General features: G+C 41.2%; 1 protein-coding gene across 7 annotated transcripts in view; it reads left to right on the top strand.

Moving 5' to 3' along the window:
* ESRRB (estrogen related receptor beta) overlaps nucleotides 1-12847 on the top strand; it is a 158765-nt gene that overhangs the window by 105513 nt on the left and 40405 nt on the right. Inside the window, exon 2 of one of the 7 annotated variants that reach the window (XM_064714447.1) lies at nucleotides 11602-11735. The exons of the other annotated variants lie outside the window; for them this stretch is intronic. Coding sequence (XP_064570517.1) covers nucleotides 11641-11735 — 95 coding nt within the window. The 5' untranslated portion in view covers nucleotides 11602-11640. The remainder of the gene's footprint in view (nucleotides 1-11601; nucleotides 11736-12847) is intronic. 7 annotated transcript variants of the gene reach the window in all.

Genomic DNA, 12847 nt, shown 5'->3' with positions numbered 1-12847 from the left:
CAACTCCTGTTTTTGTTTTAGTCTTCCAAATTGATCAAAGACAATAGGTTGCAGGAAATGTGCTTCCTACTTATGATCTGGTTCCTTATCCAACAGGTTGTGTATCCCTCCAGGAGGGTTTCAGGCCAGAAGTCTCTTTGGACAGATCTCACCTTTTAGCTGAGTGAGGTTTTTGCTGTACCAAATTTGACAGTTGTTTTTTTTTTTTGGAAGGAGCATATTACAAGGCACTCTCACCAACTCGTGGCCTGAAACCCTATCCAGCAGTTCTGCAGGGACAGAGGAACTTTAAAGTGTTTGCAGATTTGTCAAGAACAAACACCTCAGCTAAATTATGCACAAAAAATAGGAAGACTAACATTGAAGTTCATGTTTTCACCAGCTTAGTGCACAGTCAGGAACAACCTCTCCTAGCACTGCAATCCAGTAGCTCCCTTGCTGATTCAGCCTGTTTTGTACCATATGCTGTCAATGCCAAGGGGTGAACAGCACTGCAGCCAGTGCCTCAGAAAGTCAGAACAGGCAGCTCAGGTGTAGCTAGGAGGAGCTGTGATTTTCCTACAACTGCTATTGACCCTGTGGACTGGCATTCTCTCTGTGAAGGTGGTTGGTACAGCATGGGAGACAATTTAGCTACTTGTAGCTGTTTTGATTTGCATCTTGGGTTCCTTAAATTCATTCTGGTTTGAGAATAATGTTATTTCCAGGTTGGAAAAGTGGGAAGTGAGAAGATTGCTTTAACATGAACAGAATTTTCCTCTTCTTTGCAAACAGGAAAGTTGTCAGAGGCATTTAGAGTTTTGATTTATCTGCTTAGGATGAATCCAAGGAAATAAACTAATCCATATTAGATGTTTTTAAGAAGCCTGTTGTTGTTGAATTTCCTCTCTGAAGTGAACTGATCAGAGTGGAGAAGCCTGTTAGAACTGGCAGCACATGATGTCCAAGAGATGCTCAGGCCAATGAATGCCACCTGGAGATGGAGATGTATGAATGGATGCACTGTACCCTGTGATTTGCAATGTGTGGGTAGGGCCATCAATCTGTGTGGTGTGACTGGCAGGAGAAGAGTGTTTGTTAGTGTAAGTGGGAATTTCAGAGGAAGTCCTCTATGGGGAAAAGTTTGCCCTTCTTTCCTTCCCAGGAGCATTTGAAATAAAAGCGTGTTTGGAGAAGGAGTGGTTAGACACTAGAAAGCAATCTCCAGAACTGCAGTAAAGGTCATGGGGTAGCTGCAGTGTTGGACATTCAGATGGCTTTTCAGATCCTGAGGACTGGTTTGTGTTCAGATCAATAGGAATTACAATTTGATTTCAATAGGAGTTGGATCAAGGCTTAAATGAAGAGCCAGGATATGGTAACAACGACTTCTGAATTATTTCCCCTGTAGCTAGAAAAATCTGGGTAAGGTTTAGGTGCCAGGCAAGGTACTTATACACAATTCCAACACTTTTTCCTCAGCGAGCTGTAAAAGAAAGCATTTTTTGTGAGTCACAGAGATACTAAGAAGTAGCACTCCTTACCAGGAGTGAATGAGAAAGAAGTTTCATTCAGGCTCTCATCAAAGTGGATAGAATGTCCAGGTCAATTTTTGTAAACTGATAGGCAGCCAGGGTTTCAGAGCTTCTGATCACATGCCAGCAGTGATTTCATTGTGATGCAGAAGGGTTGGGGTAAAGCTTAAATGGCACCAGATGGAAAAGTGGAACTGTGTTTCTGCAACAGCACTCAGCTTTCAAATCAGAGGGATTGATTTTTTGCTACAGGATGCTCCTTGACACATGGTTAATCTCTGAGTAATACAGGATAACCATTTTATATGAGTTGATGGTACAGATTTTGTGGTACTCTTGAATTTCCAGAACTTTTATGTAGAATTCCACCTTTTCATATTATTTAAATGCAGTTTGTTTCCCGGTCTCAATCTCTCTATGTTGCCTAGCTAAAGAAGATAGCATGAGGTGTCAAAACATTTCTGTGTACATTAGAACGTAGATATTTCTGAATGCATTTAAGTAGAGAAAAGAGACTTACTGAGTGAAGCACAAGCAGAGCTGTGTGGAAAACACAGGGAGGGGAACTGCATGGACGTTAGAACCTTGGTTCAAGAATATTTGTTGTTTGATAATGTTATTTCATCACAAATCTGACTGCGACCTAAACTTCTAGGCAAAGTAGAAATTCCAATAAAATTTATTTTGAAGAAAGTTCCAATATTTTGTTTCCTTATGTTCCTGAAACTGTTTGATTAGTTCATCAAACAACAGAAGAAAACACGTGACAGGCTCAACAAAGTGCTAGGAGCAAAACAAAGTTAAACATCTAATTTTTTACAGTTGTTTTGAAAATTCTACAGTAAAAACATTGCCAAAATTGACTTAGTTCTGTAATGAAACAGAGTAGCATTTTTAAACAAAAATGAATTTTTGATGAAAAACATGAAGTATAATTGCAAAGGAGAAGAGAAAAATGGGTTGGATTGAGGTGTGATCAGGAGGCAGCTGGTGTGTGAAATAGCATGTGGGGAGATGGAGATAGGATTAGGCAGTATTAGAGATTAGGTTATTGTGTAGACTAGGTCACCAGGGTCTGGGCTTAAAGTATGGTGAGGTGTAGAAGGAGGTCAGAATTGGTGTGTATTAAATAAACAGATTTGCAAAGCCAGTGTTTTCTTTCTCTGGCTGGCTTGCATGCAGGAAAACACTGGCTACTCACGCTGCTTCACACAGGCAAACTGGAGAGGTGTGGTGCTGCAGAAAGAGGTTCAAATTCTGCTGATAGCCTGGAGCAGGGGACATTGTGTGAGCATAGAATTTATCTGTCTGTCGTTCTGGTTATGACACTCATCTGCACGCTCCATTCTTTCAATCATAGTTGCTCTTTGACTCTCAAGGTGTTCCTGAGAGGTAGATACTTCAGGACCATGTCAGCTGGGGGAAGCAGTGTCCTGGAGAGCTGCAATGATTTGCTGAAGTCTGTAAGAATATCAGCGTTGAGGCTGGACTTAGACTTTGAGACATTTTGGCTGCATTTTAAGGGCTGAGTACACTGTACTTCACTGCCCCAGGTTGTAGCACAGAGCCAGTGACTAGGAGTCACAAATTGGGTGTGGGTCCTTGGGCTGTGTTTGGGGCATGGCTGCCTAGTGGTGATTGACATGTGGAATGAGTCCCAAAACTCTGCTCCTAAGAGTGGGCACAGAGAAAGGTTGGGTACAGAGGTCTGTAGTGGTCTGTAGTGGTCACAGGTCTGGGAGGGCAAGGTCTACAGTATAGACTGGGTAGAGAGAGATGGGTGTGGGACACTGGCTTAGTTTGCCAAGGGCAGAGGGATCTGGAAGGCTGGGCACACAGAGCAGATGAAGTGTGAGTGTGTGGAGTTATAGATCCTGTCTTTATGCATCACATTGATCTCATTCAGTGTGTTATACTTAGCATTTTGTTTATATAATCTCAGGGTGTTACAGGGGTTTGTTTATTTTTAACTCCTGTATGACTGGCAGTTTCAGTCTGAATCCTGTCTGTTTATGAATGGGAGAAATTTGTCCAAACCTGGCAAGAGATCTTTGACAAAAGCTTTCTGGAAATAGGGAGAAATGCATTTACTTGACTTACATTATTTTGTCAGCTGGGAGCAAAATCCAGACAGGCAATCTGTGCATGGGGTGGTGAAAGCCCTGACCACTATTTGTTTGCAATGGTAAATGATTGTGTCACTTTGTTACATTTCCTTTAGGAGTTTAGATAGTAAAAAGGAAGAGGGGAAAGGTACATTCTGCATCATGCAGGAGTCTGGTGCAAAACCAGCCACCTGGTGAAGTGTCAGATGACCAGAAGAGTTGGGGACTAGAAGCTGTGTCATAACCACGTGGTCACGCCTGATCTCACTGCTGATGGCTGCTCACTGACTTAGTATTTGTGTTGTGTTTCTTGTTGAGTGAAACCAGTCTGTGGATTTGGCACAGGATTCCCTGATGCAGAGTGCTGAATTAATAGACATCAACGTGTACTAGAGATTTTAGCAACATGTCTGGATGCCCCTTTCTTCCTGTATCACCACCAGATTCTCCAGAGGCATTTATATTTCCCAGAAGAATCCAGCAAGGATTAAGAGGGTTTTCCCCCTCCAAATTTATTTACAGAATGCTGAGTGTATCTCTTGGGCCTACTGAACCCTGGTAGAGGTAGGCTTCAGAACTTGCTTTAGAATTGACCCTGTTTGCCCTGATGGGTTGCAGTACTCACTGCTGGCTGGTCAGCAGACATTGATTTCTATTTCCCATTGCTCTGAACTCTTGCATGGCTCACACACAGAGAGCTCAGTCTGTCTCTATGAGCTGCTGGGCTTGTTCACTGGAGGGAAAGTCTTTAGCTTTCAAGATCTCTCACTGTCAAAATATCTGGTAAAGCTGTCTTGCTGCCTCTCTCTACCCCTTGGCCAGGTTGCTCACACCTTCTGTTCTGTGTGTCTGTTCCCCTTCAGCCCACTCCTGTCTGTTCATCATCCTCTCTCTCTGTGCATCTAATGGAGGTTGGTAATCCCGTTAGGTGCTTGCAGCGGGTGCTGCCGAATTTGCTTGCAACCGCCTGTGCCAGGTCGAGTGTCATTGCCAGCAGCACTCTTGGCGGGATGAAGGTTGCATTAGCGAACAGTAATTGAAATGCAAAATAACATTTTGATCGAGCGAGCAGGCTGTTTATTTATCAGATCAATAGCCAAAATGCCCCATCTGGAGAAGTCAGCGTGATAACAAGTGATAGCATTCCAAGGGCAAAGGGAACAAGCTCAGCGGGGAGGACATGCCGTCAGGGCGGGCTGGTTTCGCTTGGGTCACACCAGGCCGTCACTTGCTGAAATTTGCTTCTTTTTGAGTCCTTACTTGCAAGAGGGTGGGCTCCCTCCTAGTTGCATCAGCAAAGCTTTCCTGACCTCTGGAGAGAGAACAAGTTTAAATATGGGCTAGAACAGAGTGCAGACGCGTAAAACTATGTGAGGTCTTCTTCCTCCCATGCTCTGATAGACAGAGGAGTGTGCCTCAAGGTGCAGACTGCAGATGATATGGCTTAGTTAGGTAGTAGGTTTTGATTGTTTGTTTTTGCTTTACTGCATTATGTTTGCTATAAAGGTCTGACCACTCACAGTGATGATCAGGAAGTATGAAGTCATAGTTTGGCTCCTATAGCAAAGCCACTGGAATGGTACCTAGGTGCATGCACTTGATGAGGAAAGGAGAGATGTGGGAGAAGGGAATTGTGTGTATTTGCATAATAAATTTATGCATACACAGATACCCTCCAGAATGAAGCTAAGTAACATTTCAAGCTATCTCAGAAAGGTACTATATGAAAGTGTAGAAGCAGCTGTATAGCTTCTTTGCTCGTGTTTGACTGCCTGTCTGTCTGCTTTCCTATGTCTGTGTGTTAACTTCTGCTTAAGTGTTAGCAGGGATGCTAAAGAATGGAAGAGGAAGAGACCTTAATCAAGGTTAAGGAGCTTGCAAGCTTGTGTTCCTTTCTTTCATATCCAGAAACAGTAACAGAGAAAAGTGAAAACTTAATGGGATGAGAAAATAATCTATGGGTGATGACAAAAGGATTATTTTTGTGGGGTTTTTGTAATCACATTTAGTTAAATTTTCCTACAGTGATTCCAATTTGTGAGGAAAATCTAAGTAATTAAAAGTATTTTGCTTCAGAATTTGTTTTGGCTGAACTGAGATTATTAGAGGGTTTTTGGTTGATTTTTTTTTTAATCTAGAAAAAGGAACATGCCAGTTTTGCGGAGTATTGGGGAAAACGATGTGTTAATCTGCTATACATTTTCTGTCTAGTGAGCAGTTTGTTGATCTCATCTCTTGGCTCAGGCAAGTAAGAATGTGGGGCCTCAGGTAGGATCAGACTTGAGTGGATGGGAAGCTGCTTTGTCAGTCAGAGGAAATGGGGACAGTCTGTGAGATGGATGAATGAAATGGATTTACAATAATAAGTTATGGGGGTCAGAAGCTGGAATTTGGGTCAGATATATCTGCCTACTTAATATATGCAGTGTATGCTAAGAGATCTAAATACTTACCAAAGGTGAGAGTTTAGAGACTCAGCAAAACTGAACCATGAGGTTATTCTAAATAGGTAGATAAGGATAATCCTGTATGTTAGAGCAGTGTAAGGTGTGCAGGAAGAAACCACTGTTTCTGTGTAACCTATTCTCCTTGCACCTGTGGTATTCATTAGTTGAAAAGGAGCCTGCTCTACAGTTACTCACAGTCACCTTGCTTTGCCACTGTATCATCTTAGAAATACTTTCTGAATAGTCATGATTAAAAAAAAAAAAAACAAAACAAAAAAAACCAACAGATTATAAAGCACTAATTTCCCTTTGTTATTTCCTATGCTTTAATTTATGTGGAACTAATTTCAGTTAGTTTTTCAAGATCTGACAGGTTTTGAGCAATGTTCTAATGATGAGGCACTTACTAATGGATTTCTCTCAGAGCTACAGGTGAAGTCTAGGCAAAGCCCATCTAATCTATCTATACTGTCTTGGACAGGGTGGGAGAAGGAAGCAGAATCCCACTACAACACTACAAGTGTGTAGTTTAAGCATAAGAAAGAGAAACCTTCCCAACAATTATTACCAGCTTAAACCCAGAGAATTTCTAAATGCATCCAGGTTGAATAACATTCAAGTTCATATTTCATCTTGATAAACCCCAACTTCTCCTTTTCAGTAAGCTACTTTTCCTAAAGAAATGTCAATTACTAAGTCTCTTTGCACATTTGTTTCTAGGGTAATGTCTTTGATATGTAACTCCCATCCTAACTCCTTCCTCAAACACTTAGAAAAATTAAGCAATTCTTCTGGATCTCTTTTTTTTCATGCCGCTGTTCACCATGAATTGTAGGCAAGGTTGAAGGGGGATGTCTTAAATGAATATCTTGAAATGCGAGAAAGTGCAGGCTGACGAATTTGTACTGGTGGCCGATTTCTCTCAGAAATACTGAGAGGATACTGAGTCAATGGTCTGAGAGATGAGATGTTGGATCAGGCTGCAGTGCAAAAGTAAGTGTGATATGAATGGCAGTGCTAGAAGTTCTCCTTTCCTTGCTCATCTGAAAAGGTGGAAGAAAAATTCTGATGTAAAAGTGTTTGAAATGTGCTCTACTGAGCCTCCTGTGTATGGATCTCATTCACAAGTGTCTGAAGGACACTGAAGGTGCTTAGAGAGATACAGATTATAAGTGCTCTAGATAGGCAGAGTACAAAGAAAGACACTCAAGAAGAAATGAAGGTCTAGCTGAGCATTTCAACAGGGATTGAGTTGCAGCTTTGCTGTGTGCAGGCAAAATTGATGAACTGCTGTGAATGTAGGAAGAGTGGGGTAAGGGGAAATGTGAAGCACAGAATGATAACATTGAGGGGAAAGGGTGATGGTAGAATTTGGATAAATAGTGAACAGCAAGTCAACCCTGTACTTGTTTTGCTGTGGTATCAGCAGTAAGTATAAGCAAGAGGCATTAGCTCAAGTGCTAAAGTGCTTCTAGAGGAAGTGCCATTTAGTACACCAGAGGGCAAGATACCTTCAAAAGGCAGTGAGTTAATAAGAGAGTGAACTGATAATATGTGTCACACATCCAGAGTAATTGTCACTTCATCTGTGTAATACTTTTTACCATTTACTAACAAGACCATTGTCGTAAGGGTGAAGAGAAATTACAGTAATGAGGAGAGGGATGAAGGCTAGTGGGAAATCCATAATGTCTTCTGCCCATGAGAGCCTTTTTTATTTATTAGGCAGCCTCCAGACATGTTGCTGCGGCAGCTTTTTTCAGCATGAGCTAACTTGGGCTAGAGAAGATCTACTGATATGTAACTGGGCTCTGGTTATGCAATGGGTCAAAGGGATAAAATATCTTCTGAGCATTAGACAAGCAAGTACTATTTGTGTAATAGCCAGAATGTGAGCACTAGCTTGTCCAAAGACAAATATATAGTATTAGGAGAGTGGGGAGGCATATTATGGACAAATGCCTCGAAAATGGCTGTCTGGGGTTTGCCACGACAGAATAGGAGCATAACCCATGCAAACCAAAGGGGGCCATCACTAGGAAACATGGCAGAACTCTTAAAAATCAGATGTGTACTCCAGAGAAAAATAGTTAAATGCAACTGAGTTCTTGTCCTTTATAGAAATGCAAAATACTGAAACAAAAAAATCTCTAAAGCACATGCACTGGTGTATTTATGTTTATGATCATGCCCATCATGCTGATACTACCCAAGCTCTTGCCTATGCTCAGAGAGAAATTAAGTTTGTCCTGGGAACAGAATATGTTCCTGTGTGATAGAATGAGCCCAGAAAAGATTCCTGATATGACTCAGTTACCCATAGTTATCCACTCTACAGAAGTAGAGTGGCACATTGGCAGATCCCATTATTCTTGGACTGTTGAATGGAGAAAAGCTGCCAATATAGATAGCCTCTAAATGGTGGCTCTCTCATTTGAAGTCCGCATGGAGTAGAAGAGCATGAGAAAGTAGTGTGGGCACTGAACCCTTTCCTCCCTAGCACTTTGGTGGGTGTTCTCAGTGAGGCAAGAGTGGGAGTGTGTCTGTGAGCTGTCCATGGTAAAAGCAGGTTGACCAACAGGTGTGGCTGAGCTCTGTGACATTAACTCTTTGCATAAGTGCCTAAAATTACACTGGCTGTTATTGCAGCTGTCACATCTAGCCTGACACTTGGAAAACGTTATTTATTTCTGTCTTCTGTATCTAAAAAAAACACCTGACAAAATTTGGCTTGTTGGAGTTGCAGCCAGTGTTTGAGAGCTGACCTACATTGTTTGTCACTCCACTGTGGATTGCAAAGCTCTCTCATGTGGCTCACAAAAGACAGAGTCTATGTTGCTCATGGTGTGCACATCCCATTTACCTGCAGTGCATTGCATTAATTGCATTGCATGTAATGCAGGTTTGTGTCATCTGAACTGACAAATACTGAGAGCAGAAATTGGTCTGTACCAGAGAAGACAATGGATGTTTTCTCTCTCTTATCACTGGTTTTTCTACAGATTAAAGCTACTTTCATCTTCCATGATTGGTTTAAAAATTTCTGTGCAATCCAAAGTGTGCTTTCGTCACAAGCTGCCTGAACTGAGCAGCTTTTACTGGCAGATTTCTCAGGTTTTGTCAGTTCAATAATTTTGCTATTTAAGTATAACTTAAATCTATTGTGAGGACTTCAGGACTGAAGTACAGTTCCACAAGTACAGCCATATGGCTTCTGGAAGACACAAGCTCTATAGGCATCTTTTCTGCAGGGTTTTCCAGTTTAGGAAACTTTAGAAAAGGAAAGTTTTAGGAACTTTAGAAATTCTGTATGGAATCCATATCCAGTGTGAGAGCCATCCAAAAAAAAGTTCATTTCTGACCTTTTACGTTTCTCACTGTGCCCAGAATAGGGAAGATTTTTCCTAAGGAGGGCCTGAGTGTTTTCTATTTCTCCCCTTCATAAGCTGATACTAGTTCTACAGCTGTATTTCAGTACCCATTTTAATAATAATTTCAGTCTTTTTGTGGAAAATCTCCAACATGCTGAGTTGGTGACTTAATGACTAATCCAGAAAATACTGGTGTAGGGGCTGGACTACATGGCAAAACGTATGCCCATTCCTTACTTTCTTCAGGAAATTGGAGTATAGAACTGGTCTATCCTTGCATTTCCTGTTGAAGATGAGGTTTCAGACACTAAGGAAGCTTAGCAGTGTTGTCACTAAACTTTTTTTGATCCAGTTTTGGAATAGCAAGTGGTACTTGGAGAATGTAGAAGGTCAAATACTTATGTTTGCATGAGCACTTCAGTGCTCAGATGGTATTAAGTTACTGAATTGTCTGTACCTTTAGCTGATAAGAGGTTCCCCTGGAGGGGAAAAGTTACCTTCTTTTACAAAGCTGGGTGTTCTGGCTGTCCTGCTAAGCAGGTGTGAGTGATGGACATTTTTTTTCTCACTTATACATAAAGACTACTGAATTATTGTAGTACCCCACAAATCCATAAGTGGGGTAAAGAGCTGAATGTAGGTACAAATTACTATTTCAGGCAAAAATAACCCAGAAGGATGTGCAATAAAACAGCCTTACCTGCATCAATCCCAAACTTGTAATCCTTGATGTTTAAAAGAATGAAAATCAGGGGTACAACTGCCATAATTTTATAACTCCAGTCTTCTGTCCCTTTTTGTTCCTCCCTATCTAGCAAGCTTTCCTTCTCTTATTATTGCTGTTGTTCTCAAAAGATCATTAAACTCATAAGCCTTTAATGGCTAAATACCAACCATTGCAGAGAAATAGCAAAAGATGAAAGGCTGGAGAAGAATTGAGGAAACTTGTAATATTAACCAAGATTGCTGCCCAAAGGAGAGAACGCTGATGGATAAAAACCTAAAGCACAGTCTTGTCTTGGTCTAAACTTGTATGTTTACATCCAGAGTCACTGAGGTCAGAGCACACTCCTCTGAGGGCAGTTATGAGCACATAAAGGCTAAGACCACTGTTAGTGATAAACAGCAGTGGGTTTATGAAACGGGAGTACAGCAGACAATAACCTGTCTTGATGCAATTAGATAATTAGTGGGCAAAAAGAATGCAGTGAATAGACTGACTCTGGACCATGCATGGGCTTTTGACACAAAGCTGTGCAAAATCTTATTAGGGAAATTAGATCAAATTGGTTTTGATACAAATCCTGTGAAATGAATAATGGATTAAATGACAGAGTGTAAACAGAAGGGTTAGAGATATTCTTTATCCTTCTGCAAAGATGATGTCCAAAAGGACAATGCTTTGACTGTAAATACTCATTGGTGACCTGGAAGGAACGTAAAAGTGATCACTCTCAAATTTGCAGATGACAGAACCAAAAAATACTAAAAAAAAATCAGCGTAGGAAAAAAATAAGAGCTAGGCTGAAAAATGATCATTGTGAATGGGCTTTGTTAAAACAAGTGATAATTAGCACTGTGTAATTCAAAGATGATACTGGGTCTACTTTGGAACAAGGAGAATCTCCAAATTTCATGTTGTGCAAAGCACGGTGGCCAAAGCAGGTTGTGTTCAGAGAGGTCCCAGTGAGACAGGCTATCAAATTGTGTGAGCTGATGTGCATCCTGATGTCTGGCAAAACTACTGCTCCGTTGGTCCATATGTCTTCCTGGCTATGTGCTTTCCAGAGTGACTCTCCCCTGTAGTGCTGCAGCATTGCACTGTGCAGTTCAGGGCACCTTGCTGCAACAGAGACCCAGGGAAGTTGGAACAAATCCAGAGAAGGACCACAAAGATGCTAAAGGGATTAGAAGGAATGACCTATGATGAGGAAAGGTGAAAAGAACGAAATGTTTAGAACCTCTAAGCCTGTTACATGGGCACAGAAATAGTAACGGAGTTTCCTGTGCCAGCACAGAGGAGAGTTGGATCAAGTCTCTCTCCTTTTACATTCCTATTAAGGTAACTAGAGCCAAGCAAAATGGCTGTTCATCACTTTGAACTCTTTGCAAAAAACATTTAGCTGTTCTTCTTGAAGTTCAAGATGTTGTATCTCATTGCCAGGGGACACTCTGACTGTTTAAAAATCAGCACGGGAGCTCCATGAGACTTGCAGAAAGTCAGAAGCCAGAAAAGAAAAGCACATGCTCTGGAATGGCTGGAGTCACCTTAGCTGTAATCTTTGATCTATCTTCGTGGTAAGGGCTATAGCTCTCAAGCGTGCATTCACATCCAACCAGAACTTGCTATGTACTGCTGCCTGCTGGAAGGGAACAGGAGGGTCCTCAGCTGAAAGGATGTAGGGGCTTGTTTCTTGATTCACCCTCAAACACTCACTGTTTGCATGCCTTGGGGGAAGAAGGCTCCTTGTTTCCCCAGGTTCTTTTTCTTTTTCTTTTTCTTTTTCTTTTTCTTTTTCTTTTTCTTTTTCTTTTTCTTTTTCTTTTTCTTTTTCTTTTTCTTTTTCTTTTTCTTTTTCTTTTTCTTTTTCTTTTTCTTTTTCTTTTTCTTTTTCTTTTTCTTCTTCTTTTTCTTCTTCTTCTTCTTCTTCTTCTTTTTCTTCTTCTTCTTTTTCTTCTTCTTTTTCTTCTTCTTCTTCTTTTTCTAAAATTTATATAATTTTTTTGTTGTTGTTGTTTTTATTTTTTGTTTTCTCTCCACTGAAGGAAAGTACCTTGGTAAGCGCTCTTGAGGTCATCTGTGAATGTTGGGCTATTTAAGTAACAGAAGTTGGGATTTGGGCTCCACTGATGGAATCTGCCAGTACAGCTCATCTCCTTATCTTTCCTGTTTCATAGTGCTTTCCTCTGTCTGCCTTGAAAATTACAACTCCAGCTCTTCTTACTGTGGAGTTCCACAGTGCAGAACAGTCTTTTATGGTTATTTTGCCTTCCATTTTAACCTTAATCTCATGTTGCTGTGTCCAGTGATCTTCATTTCTTTGCGACAGATGCACTCTCAGGTAGGGAGAGGTTCCAGCTTTGCTTTGCTGTGAGATGCTAAGATCTGGTCTCAGCTAGCAAAGTTTCATCTTCCTTCACACGGTCAGCTGTCGTTGGACCAAATCTGCAATATGTCTAGGTGCCCTGTGGGAATAGAGATGGATGCACCTGCAGTGATTTCTGTAACTGCTCCATGACCTCTGGGCAAAGCATGGGCATTTATCAACTCATCACACTGTCTCTGAGAGGGCCCAAACCCTGGATTCCTCTCAAGTAACACCAGGCAAAGCAGCTGAGGAACGTGAGATGCCTGCCCATATTCTCAAGGTCAACAGTCTTGCCAAAAAACAAACTTGGCTGATCGATCC

Source organism: Zonotrichia leucophrys, chromosome 5, assembly GCF_028769735.1.
Source record: "Zonotrichia leucophrys gambelii isolate GWCS_2022_RI chromosome 5, RI_Zleu_2.0, whole genome shotgun sequence".
In the NCBI taxonomy this organism is placed as follows: Eukaryota; Metazoa; Chordata; class Aves; order Passeriformes; family Passerellidae; genus Zonotrichia; species Zonotrichia leucophrys.
This window is presented reverse-complemented; position numbering and strand designations above follow the sequence as displayed.